Source organism: Adiantum capillus-veneris, chromosome 16 (assembly GCF_014529385.1).
Source record: "Adiantum capillus-veneris isolate H3 chromosome 16, ASM1452938v2, whole genome shotgun sequence".
Classification (NCBI taxonomy): Eukaryota; Viridiplantae; Streptophyta; class Polypodiopsida; order Polypodiales; family Pteridaceae; genus Adiantum; species Adiantum capillus-veneris.
Genome location: NC_140946.1, coordinates 30141533 through 30165290, shown reverse-complemented (window position 1 = coordinate 30165290; position 23758 = coordinate 30141533). Strand labels below are relative to the sequence as shown.

At 44.9% G+C, this 23758-nt stretch overlaps 1 protein-coding gene across 1 annotated transcript in view; it reads right to left on the bottom strand.

Moving 5' to 3' along the window:
* The window catches only part of LOC147438792 (Small GTP-binding protein), a 36106-nt gene extending 12563 nt beyond the window's left edge, over positions 1 to 23543 (bottom strand). Inside the window, exons 1-4 of the mRNA XM_086484764.1 lie at positions 23183 to 23543; positions 7236 to 7992; positions 6768 to 6924; positions 6021 to 6075 (exon numbers count right to left, since the gene is read on the bottom strand). Coding sequence (XP_086340890.1) covers positions 6021 to 6075; positions 6768 to 6924; positions 7236 to 7992; positions 23183 to 23437 — 1224 coding nt within the window. The 5' untranslated portion in view covers positions 23438 to 23543. The remainder of the gene's footprint in view (positions 1 to 6020; positions 6076 to 6767; positions 6925 to 7235; positions 7993 to 23182) is intronic.
* Between the last annotated feature and the right edge of the window lie 215 nt (positions 23544 to 23758).

Below are 23758 nucleotides of genomic sequence, written 5' to 3'. Positions count from 1 at the left end.
CCATCAAATGACACATCAAAGTTGTTCGTTCTTGATGGCACTTTCTATAGCTACAATCTTTTAACAGTTCTTAGTGTACACAATAAAATGTCCTAGAGAAATTAATCATTAAAAATTAGAAAATAGTCCAATTAGCAACAAGCGCAGTATCCTTGACAACATCTTTACTTTTTGGCAGGCATCTTCCCTCGCGCGCCTCTGTGGTGAGAATCTGATAATACTTCTTCTCGATTTTGAGAAGGCCTACGATAGAGTTGACTCGGACTTTTTGGAGGGCACTCTTCGCAGGATGGGCTTTTCAGATGCCTGGATTAGAGGTGTGTCAGCTCTTTACAGCTGTGCACACAGTCAGGTGCTTTTGGTAGGAGGTAGAGGAGATCGGTTCATGCTCACACATTTGGTTAGACGAGGCTGCCCTTGTCATGTGCACATCTAACCCTATGTGCATGTGGACAAGCTACTTCAGGTCTAGGGTTCAGGTCAGCTTAGGAAATGTTCTAGCACCTTTGTGGGCCTATGCGCACACCGTGCATGTCCAAGCACTTAAGAGTAGTTGCATCCTCTGGTTGCACACAGCATGATCATCAGCATGACATTCAGTACCCATCATGAACATTTTACAGTGCATAGAACCCATTTTCCCCAATTCACTCACTTTTCACTTATTATTTAATAAGTGACTTTTGTTGGAAAAGTGAGTAGGGAAAATTTGCTAAGTCGCTATAAAAGAAACATAGCGCTAGTACTTTCTGGCAGAAGAAGTTCCCAGCAACTTGCAGTGCTCCTTCTCAGCAAGACCGGCGGAGAGCCTAGCGTTTTCAGCCAACAAGAACTCCTGGCATTTTCAATAGCATATCAGCCCCAGCGTTTTCTGGTGTTTTCTGCAGTAGATCTGGTCTAGCATTTTGCAGTTCCAAGACGCCAAATCAGCCAAGTACATCAGCATTTTCAGTTTTCAGCATTCAGCCCTTGCAAAATTAGCCCCTAGCCTCGCAGATCTCACCTACCCGCGCAGCCGATCCTCGCCGTACCATCGAGTCAACCAGCGTTTTCAGATTCAGCCTACTGTCTGCAGATTTCAGCATCTGCGTTTTCAGCGCATCGTCGTCGCGTCGCCGCCATCGCCGACACAGTGTCAGTATTCAGTAGAAAGTCAAAAGTTTGCAGATTTCAGCTTTTCAGCCCTAGCGTTTTCAGTTTTCAGCCCGTCCTCGTCATCGTCATCATTGTCGTCGACATCGTCGGCAAGTCCATTGCATCTAGACCATTGTACCAGATTTGTGCAGTCAATAGCATAGACCTCTCTCGCCATAGAGAGGGGGGCCCTTGGAGGAGGGATTGAGAACAGTCTGGTGTCGTATTCTTCTCTCTCTCTCTCTCTCTCTCTCTCTCTCTCTCTCTCTCTCTCTCTCTCTCTCTCTCTCAACACCTTCATTCACAATAGCATTCACTTTGTGTGTGATCATTGCACTCTCTCACTAAAGGAACGGAAGGCTCTCCCTTCCGTAAGTAGAAGGAACCCTTGAGCACACTTCGGAGCACTCATCTTGAGCAATATTAACATTCACTTCTGCTACACCTTATAGCCCTCTTGCCCCCTTCCTCTTTCTGTTCTATGTTGAGGCAATGAGCAGATTTTTGGTTTCACAGCAAGTTGGTTTACGTGGCTTAGCGCTTCCTATTCGAGGCGATGAGCTACTGGATTCTGAGTTTGTAGACGACTCAACTTTGTACTTGGAGGGCCAGGAGGCCAACCTACACAGGTGTGAGCAGGCTCTTGAGACCTTTTGTTGTGCATCAAGCGCACTGATCAACCGGAGGAAGACAGTGGCTTTCTCGGTTGGCAGTGCTCCTATGCCTGATTGGCTGCCAGGTGAGGGTTTCAGATGGATCCCCCCAAAGACTGTAGTTCGTTACTTGGGCTATCAGGTTGGTTTGGACTTGTCTCTTGAGCAAAAGATTGCTCCCCTCCTCCTGTCCATCAGGAGGAAGCTGTTACATTGGAGCTCAACACGTCTTTCTTTGGCAGGCAGAGTTGTAGTGGCCAACAAGGTGTTGTTGGCTACTATGTGGTACATTACATCTTGTTGGATTTTTTTGAGCTCCAGCATCAGCCAGGTAGAGAGGCTGATCAGGAATTTCCTTTGGCCAGGGCGCGATACTCAGATAGCCCGAGCCAAAGTGGCCTGGCAGGTCATCACTCTACCTTGTTTTCACAGGGGGTTGGGGATTATAGACCCGACACAGCAGAGCAGAGCCCTTCTTGGGAAGTTTGTTGTCAGAAGACTGCTTCCAGGGGAGAAGCCCTGGAAGGAGTTTTTGCTTTAGCGGGTTAGAGCTAGAGTGCCTCAGGCTGGAGGCCCTTGGAGACCTTTCACCAGATGGATTTTCACAGAGATGCGCAGAGTTGGCCTGAGCAGGAGACTAGAGGACCGTTTTGCTGTGAGCCTTCTTCGATCCTGGCAGCAACTGCGGAGAGGCTTGGAGCAGCATCAACCTACTTGCACGAGGAGCACCAAAGACAGCCCCTTGTTTGGAACCCCATGGTCAGCACTCAGAGAGGCCACTTGGTTGGTAGTAGGCCTCATGTTTCTTAGGGTCCCATGGCAGAGGGTCCAGTACGCAATTTAGGTGACTGGCTACAGTTCTCAGATTTGTCAGAGGAGCTTCAGAGCATCCAGCTACAGGACATGAGAGGGGTGCGTGCAGAGCATGTGCCAGGACATCACAGGGCAGTACTAGCTGAGTGGCTTACACCTCTCGAGTTAGCAGCACCCAGATGGATGGGGGCCTTCACGCGATTAGAGGTCCTCATCGCAGTTCGGGCTTGCTCAGAGACTGTACCCTCCATGTTTTTTGAGCTACAAGGTGAGGGTCGTTTACACAAAGTCTCAGTAGAGGCCCCACGTTGCAATGTGTTGTTTTCAAAGGATCCTAGTTGTGGGAATCTGTGGGAGGACTTGTGTCATAGATCCTGACCCAGCAGATCTTGAGACAGGCCACTGGAGGCTGTGGGCTTGGGAGAGCTGTCCCCTGGCATGAATGCAGTGGGATCCTGGAGAGTGGTTTTGGAGGGACCCTTTCTCCTCAGCTGACCATCCAGGTGTCCCTTTCTTTCAGTACACTGTGGGACTAGGACGTCACATACTGGCAGCACAGAGAGAGGCTCGTCCTGCTGCAGCACCTCATTGGCAAGAGGAGGGTCTCACAGCTGAGTTCTTGTCAGCTTTTTGGGCGAGGTTGTGGGACGCCAGACAACCGAAATGAGTCACGTTGTTCCAGTGGTTGGTTGCACATAGAGCTACAACAGTGAGGAGCGGGCTTGTACATAGTGGCCTCTCGGCAGCATGTGCAGCTTGTGACCATCCTTTGGAGAGTAAGCGTCATTGTCTTTGGGACTGCCCCATGGCACATTAGGTTTGGCTTCGGGTCCTTCGGCTGATGCCAGCTCTTTCCACACCATGGCAGTACACTTGGGGGACAGCTGCTTGGTCCACTCTCACGGGCCCTGCATTACAGTTTGAGCTATGCTCCACCAGCAAGATGATAGCGATACAGGGGGGTCGACCTACACTCCAGCCTGCTACAGAGCTTACTCCACACGAGTGGTGCAGTGAGAGAGAAGAGTGTTGGGAGCTCATCTGTGGCCTGACACTCTGGTTCATCTGGCGGGCCCGCTGCTTTAGCATCTTTGAGGCTCGCCTTGTGCCACCAGCAGAGACTGTTCGAGATTTTTGGTTAGAGCTGATCCATACTCTCAGGGGACAGTTCGAGAGACTCCAGGGCAGCTCTAACCGCATGCGGGAGCGTAGAGAGGCGTTCCTTCGACTCTAGCGCCCTGGGCCTTTCTTCACCATGGTCTAGGGTGTGCTCAGATGGCACAACCGTCCACCTGTGTGGCTTTTCCCTCCTCCCATCTCCTGATTTAGCCTCATTGTACATATGCTGTTTTTTCATTAGGAGAGTCTCCCCTTATGATTGTTGTAGCCCTCTCTAGTAGAGGTGGTTGTAGTCCTATGGGCATTTTCATTAACTAATAGAAGGATCTCTTTCTCGGAAAAATATATATATATGTACACTGAATTGAAAATTTTTTTAATTGAATTGAAGACATGTGCTCTTTCATGTGTGTATTGTTAGAGACATGTAGAGAAAGATGAAATGTTTGTAGCATTTTGTCTGATGAATGATTTGAACTTTGTGCATCTAGACATCTGTTAGAGATCAGCAAGATCTCAATGTGATGGCTAAGTGAATGAGAACAGAATGAAATTCTAGTGCATCAAGATGTCTATCTGGATGAGATGACTGGATATTGTTGTGAGTGCATCAAGAGTTCCACTAGGATGAGATGGTTGCACAATGATCTAGGTGCATCCAGAGTTCTCGATGGAACGAGATGGCTAGATTGAATGATTGAAACACGGTGTTCAGTGTGAACTAAGTGTGTGATTTTCTGAACTGCATGCTATGTGGATGTATTGTCTAGAGGGGATGGTCACAAGCATGGTTTGTGTGAATGAAATGTGAAAAGAAAGGATATGAATCTAATAGTAACAAGATTTAGTAGATCAAGACATCCATGAAAAGATCAGTGCGGTCTGGATGTCATTGCTAAATAGGTTACAATGATCATGATTGTCTGGTGCATGAATACATAGAGTTAGTGTCTCTACTGAAGAAAGTTTTTGTCCTTTGGTTGTTTTTGCAGGCGTAATCGAGGGCGATTACAATTCTTTCACGAGGGGAAAATGTCACAAAGTCATGACGTGGCATGTATGACGACTGGAGGAGAAATGACCAAGAGAACAAGAGAAACTGAACTCGAAGAATAGAGGAAGTTCTTAACCCAGAAAGTATGGCCGAGGAGCCTAAACTGAAAAGGATTAGGGATTTTTAAATCCTAGTTCTGGCCTGAAAATCTAAAAGTCAAAAAGCTTGAACTCTAGGCTGCGGTCCCGTAAATCGCGCTTGCATGTTGACATGGCACTGCTGGCTGTTAGGCAATTCTATTTGGTGCTTTTTGGAAAGTTGCTTTTGATAAACTTGTAGCCAGGAGTATGCCTAAACTTCAGCAATCCATTTAAAGACACCAACTCAATTGCCAGCACATAAAACTCAGAACAACTCAGTAAGGTCCATTGAGCAAGTGAAGGGTTTTTCTTGCATCCTGACAATCAAGACGTGTGCATGTCATAATGCACACCAGCTCTCTGTGCCACATCAACATGCCACTACTTCGCCGAGGTAAGTCTAGGAAAGACTAAGGGATACTGACTAAGCCTGAGCCTCTTTGTGTAAATGGTTATATGAGTAGTAGTCATACTTCACTGGGCCTTCAGTGGCATCAGCTCATGGCTTAGATACAGCATGTTGGTCTCATGTATCCAGTCTCGTGATCGACTGTAAAGATTAGGTTTGTCACGTTGTATCAACATTGAGTCAAAAATCTGCTAAAGATAGGTATATAGAATGAGTGCACATTTGACTACTAGGATTTGGAAATTATCGTAAATATGAGGATTTTAGCTTTAATATTTGAACGTAGGAGGCATGGAGCTCAAAATTTGATGACTTGAGTGTTTATAAACCCGCAATCCATTCCACATTCCACATGACTGTGCCCTCTATATGTGAATGGCTACTCCAATTCTAGCTCTAAAATGTTAGCACAAGCGCTCCTCTGAGCAACTAAGACAAAACAACAAAAGGGGCGGGTCAATTGCCTGAGACAATGGCATTGGACACAAATTGTTGGCTGCTGCCAAGATCATCATGTGAATGTGTCAACATGCCTATGACATGACTTAAGAGATGGCAACTCTATTGACTGCAGTTTGGATCATCAAGTTAAGGAGTTTATCAAAATGCTAGAAAAACTTGTCTATTTCGTGCATTTCCCTTCGACATAAGAGATAATTACAACCATCCTAGAAAGCTTCAGTTACAAATTCTAGTGTGTTTCACTTATAGTTAGAAAAACAATACCTAATTTTCTCAGAAACTGCACATAACTGTACCTGCTCAAGTCGCTGGTGAAAAACATCCATGTGGAGCAAACCTAAGAAACCACACCTACGTGACAAAACATCAACAACAATGTCAACTTCGTTAAAAAAATGCTCCAAGGGTCAACCCAAAATTCAAAAGCAAGCGCCACCTGCTATCAAAAGGCTACTAAAGCAAACTAAAAGTCCTAGCCCATTACAACCCCAAGATTCCTAGTCTCTTGTGCTGTTATTCCACAAATAGATAAGTTATAAAGCCATTGAGAAGCTCAAGGCATCGTCCCTAGCTTGTTGAATTTATTCGCTGCAACAAAAAAGGAAGTTTAGGGAGGTGCTCTGTGAACAGTCTGCTTGGAGGTTACCTTGGGGGCACTAATGAATTCTTTTCATATTGTGCCCAACTCATTGTAGCTTACTAAAGGCCAACCTCCTCATAAAAAAAGTATCTGAAAAGGCTTGATTATCAACTTTCTTCCAAGTAAACCACTCTTTTAAGTACCTGTCGCTTAGCATACGTGCGCCTTTAGTCTTTAGGGGAGAATTCTGCTTGCATCAGCAAGACAATGATTCATTGCAAACCTCTCGAAGTTATAACAACGATGAGTAATACGTTCCACGCTGTTCTATCAACTAAAAAGCCACACTATCCAGCTGCATACCTAGTCAACTCTCCAAGATTAAATCGGTAGCCTCTATCAACTACCAAATACCCTCTCCAATAATAAAGCCAGTAATAAACCTATTTCACATTTCTCAAACCTGAATCCCATCCCGAGTGCTCCACTAGTCTCTTTGGTGACAGATACGCTGGCATCATTGCAAGTAAGTCGTTCAATTGCATGGCTAAGGGCTTCAAAATCTGATCCATCTGCTGGATAAACTCCAGCAAACACCATGTGTTTTGCCGGCTTAAAACCTGCAGAAGTGAAAAATATTTGTAAAAAACGTTCAACATCAAACTCTTGACATTGGTTTCTCTGAACAACAGCATTCAAGAAACATAGTTATAAAATTGTCAATTGATGCATGTAGGTGATCTCAGGAGCGGCCAGAGGTCATTACAAACAAGCAATATCACAATGAAGAAGCTTTCAGGCTTGAAAATGTGAGCGAAGTATTAAATACAAAGAAAATTCAACAAAAAGAAACAGGGAGATAGCATAACCCACAAACCATAAGCACAGGACCATGACTGAAACTTTCATGAGTGAAGCCCAGTGTACTTACCAGGCAGAGGTGTCACTGAGGTTTGACCATGATGTAAGGTGTCCCCAACTCGTGCTTCATGGGTGGATCTCATTCCAGTAACAATGTACCCTACTTGACCAGTCAATAGCAGTCCAGTAGGTGTAAGCTCTGGATGCATAATCCCTACATCCATGACTTCATAACTTTGTCTTGTAGCCGTTGATGCTATCTTGTCCCCCTTTCGCAACATACCATCAACAACAGCAACATGGCAAATGACACCTCTGTACTCATCATAATGAGAATCAAGAAGCAACATACGTAATGGAGAAGCAATCAATCCTTTTGGAGAAGGGATCCTCTCAACAACAGCAGGTAAAACCTTTGAGAGGCCTTCCCCTGTCTTGGCGGACGTAAGAAGTGCACCTTTCGGATCAAGATCGAATAGGGACTTCAGCTGTTCTTTGACTCTGTCAGGTTCAGCATTAGCTTGATCTATTTTATTAATAACTGGAATGATAGTCAGATCAGCCTCAAATGCTAAGTAAAAATTAGCCACGGTCTGAGCTTGCACACCCTGTGCTGCATCAACTACAAGTAGAACTCCCTGGCAAGCAGCAAGCGACCTTGAAACCTCATAACTAAAGTCCACATGGCCTGGTGTGTCAATAAGATTCAAAAGATAGGATCTTCCTGCAAGAGGAGAAGCGCAACTTGCTTCAGCATTTTCCCTCATATAATTATAGAACATTGTTGCAGTTTGTGCCTTCACAGTGATGCCTCTTTCCCTTTCCACCTGCACATTCAAAAGCTGCCTGTTAGAGTGTAAGCAGAAAAAAAGAGATCATTTTCAGGATGCCTCGACATAGAACAAATAAATTTTAAAAAACAAGCACCAGAGATTATTGATAATCACTTTTCACTTGAAATGGCTTGCCTTTGAGCAATAGTTCTGCACTCTAAAGCATGCATCATCGACCTCCTTTAAAAGAAAAACTAGTTTGGGCGAGTACATCCACATGATATATGTATCTTAGGCATACTGTGCTCACGTAGAAGAGTACTCCGGAAAGTTTATAGTCACAAAGAAACGTGTCTTTCCATGCCCCTACATTGCATTAACAATCAGAGATTCCTTCTATTATCAAATGTCAATCTAGATTGAACACAATGAATCTCTACGTTTGTGAGTTTTTACAAATTTAATATATGTGGGGAATTGTTTCCTGATGATGATGCTGTTTCAAATTTGCCCAATCAGCTCCTTTCTCTATTGCAGTTTATCGTTTCTTGAGCTAAGGCCAAGAAAAATACCTCTCCACCCCTTTCAAGGTAACCTCGATGCCCAACGAAAGGAGGATTATGGCACTCCGTCAACACCTTTTTCTTCAAATCCCGTGTGACACACATGGTTTTCCTCATCAAATAACCTTCCTTGATAGTATAACTAGTAACCTGCATTGTTTCCCCATTGTGTATCCGATCAAAGATGTCTGAAAAATCGGAATCTATAGCATACCATCAAGCATATCCTCAAAGTTAGGGTGAAGTATCGCTGACATGGCCAATACCTATGGCCTCCGAGATAACGCATCTGCCACCAACTTCTTCTTTCCCGTAACGTGAACAATCTGGAAATGGAACTGAGACAATATGTTTGCCCATCTCATTTGTTTATCTGAAAGCTGCTTCTGTCACAAAGTGATGACGTGGCGGACAGCAGAAACCCTAATTTCTGCCAAAAACCCTAAAATTCCTGCAAACCCTAATTTCTGCCAAAAACCCTAATTTCCGGAAATCGCGGAGGCTATTATTAAAAATTGAAAATGATGAGCGACGCAAATTTTGCTTTTTCTCTACAATATGAGAAAGAGAGAGAGAATGCTTTTGCTTTCAAGTTTTGACTCTCTGTGAGAGAGAGAGAGCAATTGCTTTTGATTTGAAGCTTTTGGGGCTCTGCTTTTGGGCATCCCTTGTACCTTTAAATTAGTGGTGAGGGCCTCACTTCTCAGAGCATCTGGACGCAGAGTCTGAGAGTGAACCCCGAGCCACTCTCTTGTACTTTGATGATTGATTAATACAAAAAGAAATACCGAAAGGGGCGCCAGTCTTTGGGGCCAATATCTCTAGGCACGGAACTCCGCCGGGCCAGTGCAAATCTATTGTGATCTATAAATTGTTTTGAAGTGGTTATTTGGTGCTGCCGCGGTTGATTCTTGAGTTGGAGTGTCCAAGTCTGTTACAATGGTATCATAGCACCGCCACTTTCTCTTCTACGGGAAATCCGATCCCCCAAAAAAAAAAATTCCGCGGCACCTATGGCTTCAGGCAATGATTAGTCGACTCCCTCTGCATCTGGAGATGCGGGCTGGGATCACAACGAAGATTCAAACAGAGAGTATGGCCCGCCTCGGCCTACTCAGGCAGAGCAACGAGAGATGGAGCGTCGTCAATTGATTGGCAATGCAACAAAGATGATGCTCAATTTTGCCAAGGACTCGAAGATGGCAAAATATATGAACCAGACCTCTTTGGCAGAGGTACAGATGGAATGGCAAAGAACCACAACACCACTCCCAAAACCCGCTCTCAAGAAATCTTCTGCCTCCAAGAATTATAACTGGAGAACGTGGTTGATGCATGGATTGCTCAGCTTTTCGACGTGCAAAAGAAAGGCAAAAAAAAGCATGGCAAAAAGCAGAAGAAAGGCACTGACTTCCCGGGATATTTGGGTCGCTAGTCGACATTTGACAAGGCAAAGAAACAGAAGAAGCGTGTTCGATTTGAAGGAGTACCCAGTTCTTCTTCTTCTTCTTCTTCTGACAGTTCTTCTAGCTCTTCAGATTCGAGCGAAGAAGACAGAAAAGGTAAAAAGCGAAGCAAGAAACAAAGCTTCGGAAAGGGCAAGAAGAAGGCTACATCTCGCCCAGAGACTGACAGTTCTACTGAGGAATCGTCTACAGACAGCTCAGATTCTGATGACGGAAAGTTTTATGAGAACAAGAAGAATTTTTACAAAGCCAACCAATAGACTTTCTCGAAGATAAAAGCAAGAAAGTCCAAGAGTTTAAGGAAGCTGGCCACTCAATCAAGTTTGATACTTTTTCAGGATACTCAGATGCTTCGAAGGCTTTGTCTTTTATACAGCAGTTTGACATCACTTTCGCGGGAGGACGCTATTCAGAGCACTCCAAGATTCGGAGAGCTACCTCTTACCTTAAGGGGAATGCTCGTACTTGGTGGTCCACGCTTCTTTTAAACAAGACTGCGCCAATTAAATGGTTGAAATTTGAAAAGCTTTTTATTTCTTCTTGGTTGACGCAAGAATATGAACGAGATGTACGAGCTGCTTGGAACCATCTTCGGATGACCAAGAAAGATACAATCAATGCTTGTTGTGAAAGATTCTGGAGCTCTTTTCTACCCGCCTCTTCATTCAAGAAGATCTCGTTCAGAGAACAAATTGAGCGGTTAACCTTGGGTCTACCTGCAGAGATCCGAGATCACTGCTTGGAACAGAAGTCAGCTTCTATTCAGGAGTTGATGAGTCATGCGAAGCGGGGCTTTGCCATTCACTCTAGCAGTCTGACCTACCCCACAGATGAGGCCATGACACAACGAGCCGAACAGACTTATGGGAATGAAAGTGGAAAGAAAAAGAGCAACCCAGAAAAAAATGATAAAGACCCAAGCTTACTCCTGAGGAGAGAGCTCGCTTCATCAGAGAGGGGAAGTGCTTTGGATGCGGGGAACAGGGACATATCTCCGCGAAGTGCCCTAATAAGGCACAGAAAGAACAGAATGATAAAGACGACGACAAGTCTGAGAGTTCGAGAGCAGCTGAGGAATGTGGCAGAAAAGGCAAATAGAAAAGCAGAACTGGTACCACATGGCGTGGGACCTGCACCGAATCTAATGAATGAAAGTACAAACTTTGCCGCTTTTGGGGCAAAGTGAAGGATCAGGAAGCTCTTTTGAAGGAGCCAAGGCCAACTTCTTCACTTGGAATTGGCGGCTCGATTTGGAATTACGCCCGGCAGACTGACGCCACAGGCGGAGGTAGTTCGACTGGCACCCGGATGGGATGTTGCCAGTACACCGAGCATTGGCAAACTTCCTTTGCAATGACAGGGGTGTTCAGGGCACGCGAGTGACGTTCTACTCAGGATCCCTTGGTACCACAAGAACTACGCCGTGGTTGACTACCGGGCCGAGAAAGCAACTTTGATAAATGAAGGGCTTAGAGAGTGTACTTGATGAACTTCAGTTTCTTACTCATTCTTTTGGGAGAGAACTGAACGCTGGATAAAGGTTGAATATGTTTTGACCTGATCAAAAGAACGCCAAGATTTTTCTCCACACTCATGCTGATTGCTTTTCAGAGGGACTGACGATCAAACCATTTATCTGATACCTGGAAGCACGCCACCAAATCGGCCACCTTACCATGTGAGCCGAGTACAGAATGGAAAGATTATGAACCCAGTGAAAGACCTCTTGGAAAAGGGTCTTGTCCAGCCTAGTACTTCACCGTATTGCTCTCCAGTGTTGTTGGTTTTGAAGAAAGACAGATCTTGGAGAATGTGCATCGATTATAGCACTCTCAACGAAATCACCATCAAGAACAGATTTCCAACTCCTAGGATCGATGATATACTCGACAGGTTACAGGGATCCTCGTGCCTTAGCAGGATTGACTTGAAGAGTGGATATCATCAGATCAGGATAGCGCCAGGCGATGTCTACAAGACAGCTTTTCGGACGACTTTTGGGTTATTTGAGTTTTTGGTGATGCCTTTTGGCTTAACCAATGCTCCTGCGACATTTAACCGGATAATGGACAGGATTTTTCGAGAGTACAGTCTATTTGTTGGCACTTTCTTTGACGACATCATTGTTTTCTCCAAGAATGAGGCAGAACACAGAGATCGTCTGCTTCAAGTCTTTCCGGCATTACGATATCACACGTTAGTGATTAATGCAAAGAAAAGTGATTTTTTTCTACCAGAGATACACTTTTTGGGACACATTGTGTCAGCAGAGCAGGAGTGCAAATGGACCCGGCCAAGATAGAGACTATCCGTGATTGGCCCGATTGAAGGAATGTCCATGAAGTTAGAAGCTTCTTGGGACTGTGTTCGTACTACAGGCGGTTCATACGAAAGTTTGCAGAGGCTGCTTCCCCTTTGCATACCTTGACACAGAAAGGAGTACCTTTTTCGTGGGGACCCACAGAGGTGACTCCCTTTCAGATCTTGAAAGAGAAATTGACTACGGGACCTATTTTGACTTTGCCGGACTTGCAGAAGTTATTTGAAGTATATTGTGATCCTTGTGGTCGTAGTCTGGGTGCGGTCTTGATGCAAGAAGGCCATGTCATAGCTTACGAGATCCGTTTGTTCTCTAGGCCGGAGATGACAGCACATATCTATGAGAAAGAGCTTTTGGCGGTTATCCATGCTCTTACTCAGTGGCGGCATTTCCTACTCGGAGCAGATTTTACTGTCTTTACAGACCATCAGAGTTTGCGCTACTTCTTGTCACAGAAGCAGCTTTCGGAAAAGCAGATGCGGTGGGCGAACATCTTGTCACAGTTCCACTTCCAGATTGTCCATGTGCAGGGACAAAAGAATGTGGTGGTAGATGCTTTGTCTCGAAAACCGTTGGTTCTGGCTGTTTCCGTGGTACATCGTAGGAGCTTCGAGGATATGGTCGATCAGTATGCCACAGATACAGATTTTGCAGATATTTTCACGCGGATACGGGATGGGGAGACAGTAGTTGGATACTCCCTTCGGGAAGGCTACTTGATGAAAAAGACTATGTTGTGCGTTACACAGCCGTTGAGGGAAAAGGTTATGACTGAATGCCACTGTCCACCTTTTATGGGTCACCGCGGCATTGCTACCACCATGAAGGGGGTAGAGAGATACTTCTCTGGGCCGAGACTCAAAAAGGACGTGGAAGAGTTGTGCGCAGTATGCCAGGTCAAGTTTGACAGGCATAAGGCACAAGGATTGTTACAGCCTTTACCCATACCCACCCGCCCCTGGGAAAAAATTGAAATGGATTTCATTTTTTGATCTCCCGAGAACACAAAATGATCACAATGATTTTCCGATTACATGGCACGCCTGAGACGATTGTCTCCGACAGAGACCCCAGATTTACGAGTTTTTTTTGGAAGGCAATTTGGGAGAACATTGGCACGCAGTTGCAGTTCTCGTCATCGTTCCACTTGCAGACTGACGGGCAATTTGAGATTGCCAATTCAGTGATTTTAGATTTATTGAAGTCTTGTATCGCGGATCAGAAGACTCAATGGGAAAAGAACTTACCTTCGGTGGAATTTGCCTACAATAACACGATACACTCTTCGATGGGGAAGACGCCATGTGAGATTGTTGAAAGTGCTGTGAGGTTCCATCCTTCCTGAGCACGAAAGATTAGATATTTGAAGCGGATGAATATTCGCGAGATTTGGATACGGCTTTTGCCAAGGTTCGCGAGACTTTGCAGGAGTCTCAAGAACGACAGAAAAAAAGGCAGCGGATCGCCATCGTCGCGACTTGAAACTGAAGGAGAATGATTGGGTGCTCTTACTTTTGAGAAGGCACACCTACGAAAGAAAAAGGGAAAGGAGAGACTTTTTCCAAAGCTTAGTATGCGATACTACGGACCTTTCCAGATCACTGACAAGATACATGATGTCTCCTTTCGATTGAAACTGCCAGATACTTGGAGGATTCATAATGCGTTGCATGTGAGTCTCTTGAAACCTGTTAAGGGTGATGTGCCTGATGATGGGGAGCCTGATGCTCAACCCGCAGTGGAAGAAAACGAGGAGACCCTTGTTCTTGAACAGATTTTGGCACATACGGATATGAAGAAAGGTAAAGTCCGAAGGCGGTTCTTGGTTAAATTCAAGAACTTTCCTGCATTTGATGCGAAGTGGATGGAGGAGGAGGACCTAGCAGATACTCCTCGGATTGTGAAACTTTACCTCGATGCTTTGGTTTAGCATAGTCTACTCCAAACGGAACCCAGAATTCAGCTTGGCCGGAGATCTGGTGCAGTGGGATGCACAAGAGGGGAGTTACTCCACTCCTTTGTCAACAGATGCCTTGATTTTGATACTAAAGTCACTGATGTCTCTTTGAGCTTCAGGGATACTGAGAGCTGACAGTATTCTGCCGGATGACTTTATGAAATGGAATTCCTGATAATGATACTGATTTGTCTTGACTTCTTGTGAGTGCAGGAACTGATAGACGAAATGACTGCAGCATTTTGGTCTGATTGATCTCGAATAGACATGGTTGCAATAGAGGTTAGTCAATCGGACATCGATGAGGTCCCAATTGGACCTAGATGTGATTGCTAGCTACATTGCCGATAAATCATGGTCTAAGATCCGAATGAATGTTCAATGTCATGTGATGTCCTGTGATGTCTGGTGATGTCGTGTGATGTCGTGTGCTGTGACTGCCGATTTCGTACATGTGCTAGATGTGTGTTCCTAGTACGTAGGTACTAACAGTCAGTGTTTGCTAAGACGGTTTATGGCTTTTGTCGGTTTTGCAGGCGTAATCGCGGTCGATTACAATGCTTTCAAGAGGGGGGTATGTCACAAAGTGATGACGTGGCGGATAGCAGAAACCCTAATTTCTGCCAAAAACCCTAAAATTCCTGCAAACCCTAATTTTTGCCAAAAACCCTAATTTCCGGAAATCGCGGAGGCTATTATTAAAATAAATAAAAAATTTGAAAATGATGAGTGACGCAAATTTTGTTTTTTCTCTACAATATGAGAAAGAGAGAGAATGCTTTTGCTTTCAAGTTTTGACTCTCTGTGAGAGAGAGAGAGAGCAATTGCTTTTGATTTGAACCATTTGGGGCTCTGGTTTTGGGCATCCCTTGTACCTTTAAATTAGTGGTGAGGGCCTCACTTCTCAGAGCATCTGGACGCAGAGTCTGAGAGTGAACCCCGAGCCACTCTCTTGTACTTTGATGATTGATTAATACAAAAAGAAATACCGAAAGGGGCGCCAGTCTTTGGGGCCAATATCTCTAGGCACGGAACTCCGCCGGGCCAGTGCAAATCTATTGTGATCTATAAATTGTTTTGAAGTGGTTATTTGGTGCTGCCGCGGTTGATTCTTGACTTGGAGTGTCCAAGTCTATTACAATGGTATCAGAGCACCGCCACTTTCTCTTCTACGGGAAATCCGATCCCTGAATTTTTTTTTTTCCGCGGCACCTATGGCTTCAGGCAATGATCAGTCGACTCCCTCTGCATCTGGAGATGCGGGCTGGGATCACAACGAAGATTCTGTCACCAGGAGGTGTATTTTTCCTGTTGCCTTCCGTAAATAAGTATTAGATATATTTATTTTATTTTTACTTGTTTGTCTCGGAACCCTTGAAAAGGTGCAAGTGGACATTGCATGGCCAGTGTGAAACGGCTGCAGCCAAATGGGTTTCTCACATCGGGGATCTAGGTCGGTCAGACAGGGACTGCCCGGGCCAGTTAGCACTAAATTCTGATGAGTATGGAAGCTCGTGTGCGCCAAATTGGAATTTGGGCCACTCGTCAAGTCACTGCAACTTTATAAGTTGAAAGGGGCCAGTAATTAACCCACATTGTAGATGTTGGTCAAATGGTAGTCTTCAATGATGGTCAGGAGACCGATAGGGACGCCATGGAAGCATCTCCTAAAATTTAGGGAACTGCTACTTTTGACCGGAAAATGTGTTCGCGTCATTAGCTCTGGAATGTGTTCGCGTCATTAGCTCTGGAATGACAAGGGGAACATTTTATTGCTTTGCTGCCAAGTCAACTGACGCACCAGTTGAGATATTTTTAGCTGCCAAGTCAACTGACGCACCAGTTGAGATATTTTTAGCAGGGAAAGCCCAAACTTGGAAACTGGGCGACGTGTCAGCCTGTGAGCGATTCTGCCACTCTAGGAGGCAAAAACGAGCTGCATATCAACAAAGGGGGCGCCATTTTCAGCCTCAGGTGGATTGTAGCAGGTACAGAAGCTATGGAATGCTTACCTTGCCCTCTATGCACAGTATGGTGACGGGAGTGATGCCCCGCACGCTACATACTGCTCTCTTTCTCCCCTACGAACAGTATGTTATGCCCCACTAGTGGGCTTCTCATTTGACCTATGTAGTATGCACAGCTGTGGGGAAATATGCTTTCATGCCGAGGCAAGAGCCTCTTTGCACAGGAACCGGTGTAGCTAGCTGTTGCACCAAAGCAGGTCCACGAGAGGGTGATAACCTCTCGATTGCGCAGTAAATTCAGCACTGTTTGCTTGCTGTTTTTACTCTGTTTTGAGACTGTTTTGAGACCGGGATGCTTCCAAAATCAAGGGGCACCAAGCCCAAGGTGCAGGGAACAGTGTAGGGACCGTGTGCCCAAATCAGGTCAAAAACAGGACTGAACCAGAAATTACAGCGACCTGGAATTTACTGTTTTGTGCTCCCGACTAAGGGATAATGCCAGTGGGATAGAGTCCTGAGCTTGGAAACTGATTCGGGTTAATTTCGGTACCGTTATGCTCCCGAAATTTTACCAAAAGGGGCGCCAGTCTTTGGGGCCTACAAGGTGTCGGACTCGTGTGCGCAGTGACATTCTAGTCGCTGCTGGACGCAACTGTGTTCTCTTCCCTTCTCAGTGTTCTGTGTAAAGTTAACAGGTAATTGAAATAATACCGCCCTCTACGTTGTATAGGCCGGTTATAGATTCAAACAGAGAGTATGGCCCGCCTCGGCCTACTCAGGCGGAGCAACGAGAGATGGAGCGTCGTCAATTGATTGGCGATGCAACAAAGATGATGCGGAATTTTGCCAAGGACCCGAAGATGGCAAAATATATGAACCAGACCTCTTTGGAAGAGGTACAGATGGAGTGGCAGAGAACCACAACACCACTCCCAAAACCCGCTCTCAAGAAATCTTCTGCCTCCAAGAATTATAACTGGAGAACGTGGTTGATGCATGGATTGCTCAGCTTTTCGACGTGCAAAAGAAAGGCAAAAAAAAGCACGGCAAAAAGCAGAAGAAAGGCACTGACTTCCCGGGATATTTGGGTCGTTGGTCGACATTTGACAAGGCAAAGAAACAGAAGAAGCGTGTTCGATTTGAAGGAGTACCCAGTTCTTCTTCTTCTTCTTCTTCTGACAGTTCTTCTAGCTCTTCAGATTCGAGCGAAGAAGACAGAAAAGGTAAAAAGCGAAGCAAGAAACAAAGCTTCGAAAAGAGCAAGAAGAAGGCTACATCTCGCCCAGAGACTGACAGTTCTACTGAGGACTCGTCTACAGACAGCTCAGATTCTGATGACGGAAAGTTTTATGAGAACAAGAAGAATTTTTACAAAGCCAACCAATAGACTTTCTCGAAGATAAAAGCAAGAAAGTCCAAGAGTTTAAGGAAGCTGGCCACTCAATCAAGTTTGATACTTTTTTAGGATACTCAGATGCTTCGAAGGCTTTGTCTTTTATACAGCAGTTTGACATCACTTTCGCGGGAGGACGCTATTCAGAGCACTCCAAGATTCGGAGAGCTACCTCTTACCTTAAGGGGAATGCTCGTACTTGGTGGTCCACGCTTCTTTTAAACAAGACTGCGCCAGTTAAATGGTTGAAATTTGAAAAGCTTTTTATTTCTTCTTGGTTGACGCAAGAATATGAACGAGATGTACGAGCTGCTTGGAACCATCTTCGGATGACCAAGAAAGATACAATCAATGCTTGTTGTGAAAGATTCTGGAGCTCTTTTCTACCCACCTCTTCATTCAAGAAGATCTCGTTCAGAGAACAGATTGAGCGGTTTACCTTGGGTCTACCTACAGAGATCCGAGATCACTGCTTGGAACAGAAGTCAGCTTCTATTCAGGAGTTGATGAGTCATGCGAAGCGGGGCTTTGCCATTCACTCCGGCAGTCTGACCTACCCCACAGATGAGGCCATGACACAATGAGCCGAACAGACTTATGGGAAAGAAAGTAGAAAGAAAAAGAGCAACCCAGAAAAAAATGATGCACGACCCAAGCTTACTCCTGAGGAGAGAGCTCGCTTCATCAGAGAGGGGAAGTGCTTTGGATGTGGGGAACAGGGACATATCTCCGCGAAGTGCCCTAATAAGGCACAGAAAGAACAGAATGATAAAGAGGACGACAAGTCTGAGAGTTCAAGAGCAGCTGAGGAATGTGGCAGAAAAGGCAGATAGAAAAGCAGAACTGGTACCACATGGCGTCGGACCTGAACCGAATCTAATGAATGAAAGTACAAACTTTGCCGCTTTTGGGGCAAAGTGAAGGATCAGGAAGCTCTTTTGAAGGAGCAAAGGCCAACTTCTTTTCACTTGGAATTGGTGGCTCGATTTGGAATTACGCAGGACAGACTGACGCCACAGGCGGAGGTAGTTCGGCTGGCACCCGGATGGGATGTTGCCATTACACCAAGCATTGGCAAACTTCCTTTGCAATGACAGGGGTGTTCAGGACACGCGACTGACGTTCTACGCAGGATCCCTTGGTACCACAAGAACTACGCCGTGGTTAACTACCGGGCCGAGAAAGCAACTTTGATAAATGAAGGGCTTAGAGAGTGTACTTGATGAACTTCAGTTTCTTACTCATTCTTTTGGGAGAGAACTGAACGCTGGATAAAGGTTGAATATGTTTTGACCTGATCAAACGAACGCCAAGATTTTTCTCCACACTCATGCCGATTGCTTTTCAAAGGGCTTGAAGATCAAACCATTGATCTGATACCTGGAAGCACGCCACCGAATCGGCCACCTTACCGTGTGAGCCGAGTACAGAATGAAAAGATTATGAACCCAGTGAAAGACCTCTTGGAAAAGGGTCTTGTCCAGCCTAGTACTTCACCGTATTGCTCTCCAGTGTTGTTGGTTTTGAAAAAAGACAGATCTTGGAGAATGTGCATCGATTATAGCACTCTCAACGAAATCACCATCAAGAACAGATTTCCGACTCCTAGGATCGATGATATACTCGACAGGTTACAGGCAGATTGATGTGAAGAGTGGATATCATCAGATCAGGATAGCGCCAGGCGATGTCTACAAGACAACTTTTCGGACGACTTTTCGGTTATTTGAGTTTTTGGCGATGCCTTTTGGCTTAACCAATGCTCCTGCGACATTTATCCGGATGATAGACAGGATTTTTCGAGAGTACAGGCTATTTGTTGGCACTTTCTTTGACGACATCATTGTTTTCTCCAAGAATGAGGCAGAACACAAAGATCATCTGCTTCAAGTCTTTCCGGCATTACGATATCACACGTTAGTGATTAATGCAAAGAAAAGTGATTTTTTTCTACTAGAGATACACTTTTTGGGACACATTGTGTCAGCAGAGCAGGAGTGCAAATGGACCCGGCCAAGATAGAGACTATCCGTGATTGGCCCGATTTGAGGAATGTCCATGAAGTTAGAAGCTTCTTGGGACTGTGTTCGTACTACAGGCGGTTCATACGAAAGTTTACAGAGGCTGCTTCCCCTTTGCATACCTTGACACAGAAAGGAGTACCTTTTTCGTGGGGACCCACAGAGGTGACTCCTTTTCAGACATTGAAAGAGAAATTGACTGATCCATGTACCTTGTTAGATTGCAACAAGACTTTGTAGACTTGTCTCTTTAGGCCTAATGCAGCTTCTCTTAAAGTTTCCTGAGGATCAGAGTTCGTTTGTTTGACAAAAGGACGTGATGACCGAGAGCTGTGAGAAAGGACATAGGCAAATTTTTCGATCATTCAGTGTTTTCTTGTTAGGTTCACTTCTTGAGGACTGACAACCTCAAAGAGTGTCCATGCCCCATTCAAGGCACTTCCCTGAGTATTAAGATATTATGTTAGTGCCAAATAGCTATGCTACAGACGTCCATGATCGCAGCGACCCGCTAACATTGGTGTCGTTGTCGGGGAATGATCCTTAGATGGTGAGTAAGCTAGTGCATATTCAAAGCATTCTTTTTGAAAGATTTGTCTTTCCATTCCATTCACACCTTAGCAGTGAAGCATCTAGACACAAGGTTTAGTGCTTGATAGAGTCTAAAAGTTGGGGACTTGCTAGATCTATTCTCGAGAGGTAAAGAGAGTTGTGAGTAAGATAGCCAAAAGCATTTCATTCTTCCATTTTCTCATTACTTTTAGAGTGTTGGACTATTTTTTGTTATGATTTAATTTGGAAAAAGAGGGAGAGGGAAATTCTAAATTTGATTACAATATAATTTATGTACCTATAATCTAGATAAATGCGAGCCATTTTGGCTTTTCTTAAAAAGCGGAATATTTTAACGAGTTTTCTGGGAAGAGCAGACGCTTTCCCGCGAGGAATCTATATCTGCATTGCATTTGTGCATGTGGTTGCATCCAGGGACGCCTTGGAAGTGTTGTGAAAAGCATTGTTTTAAACTTATAAGGTTTTATTGAGTTTTTGGGCAGGTTCAGACCAATTTTAAAATATGCCGGCCGTCCACTTAATAAGCGGACAGCCACTTAGAAAATAAAGCAACAAAACCAGCCAACGAATTCTCTCTCCCTATTTCGGGTAGAACATTAAAAAATAAAAAACGGCCGCGATCTCTACGCGAGCAGCTATTCGTGCCGTGGTCAAGGAGCTATAAAAGCACCACATGCCCTCACTGAAAAGGGGTTACCAACATCAGCAAGAGAAGACTCTACCGCCAGATAACGCAAGAGATCATGAGACTACGAAGCACGGAAGTCGCTTTTCCCGCGCAAGAGCGACAGGTATCTATTGTGGATTCGCCATACAAATTGTTGTCGCATGTTTGCGTGTGTGTTTGCAGGTACTTCATCGCGAAGGAGAAGCGAGAAGGCTTCAGCTTACGCTTGGGAATTCCGGAAATGGAATTCGGAAATTGTCTGCGGAGTCTCAACTCCGAGTATATACGGAAAAAGGATTGAGAGCTTGTCTCTCGGATTTCCCTTACGGGAAGGAACGACCATCGAGTCAGAGATTTAGAACGAAGGGGTTTTCTCCGGTTCTTGTGCTTGTAAAAAGATTCTCCCTAATAAAGAATTCTCTTTAAGGGGGGGGGGGGGACCAACCCATCTTCTGGTCCCCAGTACTGTGTCGATCTTCTCACTCTCTCTCTCTCTCTCTATTTATTTCTCTCTGTAGCCTTTGGCTTCAATATTAAGTGATAAATTCTATTTATCCGAGTATATTTTATATTGTTATGCGCTCCCGTTTGTGACACACGCCCTGTGTAGAAGAAGATTGTCTGAGCTCTGATACCACTATAACAGGCTTGAACACCCAAGCGAGAAATCAATAGCAACACACAAACAGAAACTACAACTAAACTCGAATAGAGAAAGAGGGAGAAGAGAAGAGTCGACACGAAGCGACGGAGTTCTGCTTCTAGGTGCACTCGCCCCAAGACAAGTGCCCCTTCAGGTATTGTTTTCCTTATTGCCCAGGGCCAAAAAGCATCAAATATGAAAAGCTAGCACAAAAAAAACTGTTTCCTAAAATCTAGGATTTCCTAAAAAATCCTCCGCAAATTCAGGACATCCATACAAGTGTCACGTCATCATGTTTTGAGGTTTTAAATTGGTCCCGCTTCGTTTCGGGCGCTCTAAATGCGTCCTCTTTCATTGGAATGCCACGTCATCACATTTGTGACAGTGTCAATCTTCTTTCTCTCTTTCTTTCTATATCAATTGGCTTCAGTATTAACTAATAAAGTCTATTTATCCGAGCATATTTGATATTGTTGTGCGCTCCATGTTTGTGACATATGTCGTGGGGTTCTAGGGAGGCATAGCCGACCCAACACTTGGCCTCTTATGTAGGCATGGGCAAGATGGGCTATCTCTCATTCACTGGTTGTATTTGGAAGGCTCCCCATGTGTCGCCCTCCTCCTATGGTCGCTTGCAAGTGAACTTACTACCCTATTTCAATCTCTTAACGTTTCCCTCTCTCTCTCTCTCTCTCTCTCTCTCTCTCTCTCTCTCGTCTTCAGTCTCCGCACAGACGCTCACATGGTGTATGAGGGTGATCACACGTGATTCTCCACCCTATATGTGTAGTGCAACGAACGAGTGACAAGCGGCTATGCAAAGTGCCAAAGTGGATAAAGTAGAACGCAGGTATGAGGTGCAGTGAACCAACAAGTGCAACGAATCAACGCTGGAAGTGCAAGAGGGGGGCGACCACAAAGTGCTAACGGGAGCGCATGTTGAGAGGAAGGGTCGTCGGTGCTAGCAGGCTCGAACAAGGTTTTGACGATCGCTATGAGCCCCTCTCTCTCTCTCTCTCTCTCTCTCTCTCTCTCTCTCTCTCTCTCTCTCTCTCATACACAAAAAAACCCTATTAAAAAAAACATCTCAAGGGGCACAATCCTCAAGATAGATATTCAAAATATTCCTACCAGCATAGAGATGTGATCCCAAACTCCATAAAATGTACGATCATATGCCAAGACTATTCCTTGGTTCTCAATCTCTCAACATCCCTAGGATCATTATCTGCCAAACGTCTAACTCCAATGGAAAACCCATCAGAATCCATCATAAGGAGAGAACTCGCCTCCTATGACCATGACTGAAAGCAACTCAAATGTTGGTGCTAGTGACCAAATGGGATTCCCCGCCGATAGTGCTGCTTACCAGAGTCTAGAACTTGAGAGGCTCATTACCATCAAGACCGAGGAGCTACCAATGATGACCACCTCTTATGAAAATTCTCCCTCAAGAACGATACCAAAATCCTCACTGTAATAGTTAATCCATAACAAACAGGCGGGCTTGATTGAGACGGCCTCTCTCTCTCTCTCTCTCTCTCTCTCTCTCTCTCTCTCTCTCTCTCTCTCTCTCTCTCTCTCTCGCACGAGTGGGTGAGTGAGTGTGTGTGTGTGTGTGTGTGTGTGTGTGTGTGTGTGAGAGAGAGAGAGAGAGAGAGAGAAACACTTAACCTGGAGCTTGTCGAGATACTGAGGTTGTCCATGGCCCTTCTTGATGGTGCCTGTGAGTTCAAGAAGGCGATCAGCAAGGGTGGATTTGCCGTGGTCAATGTGGGCGATGATGGAAAAGTTTCGGGTAACGTCAGGAGGGTAATCATTGAGGTCGATGTGAGGAAGGCGCGCTGCAGCAGATGCGGTGGCGTAGTTTCTGTCTGGTGATTGTGAGGATAAGAGACGCCACGCTTTCGTGAAAGTACGCCACTGCATGGCTGTTGCCTCAAGCCTCCATTTCTCTTAGCGAGCTCATGTTTGTCCGTCTGTGTGAGTGTATGATAGCAAATTTTTCGAGCCTGCTTCATCACCAATGTATTAGAATGTACGTTATTTTGTTAGCACATAAGAAGGAGAAGAGAATACCACTACCTAGTCCAAGAAACATGCCCTTCATCGAAGCCTCTAAGTAATGGAAATTGATGATTATAGATTTATTATAGCTGACAGATGGTAAAAGCATCAGCGATCAATGTCCTATGCGAAAAGATAGCACATTTATAATTATTTTAATATTAAAATGCTCTTTATGAGCTT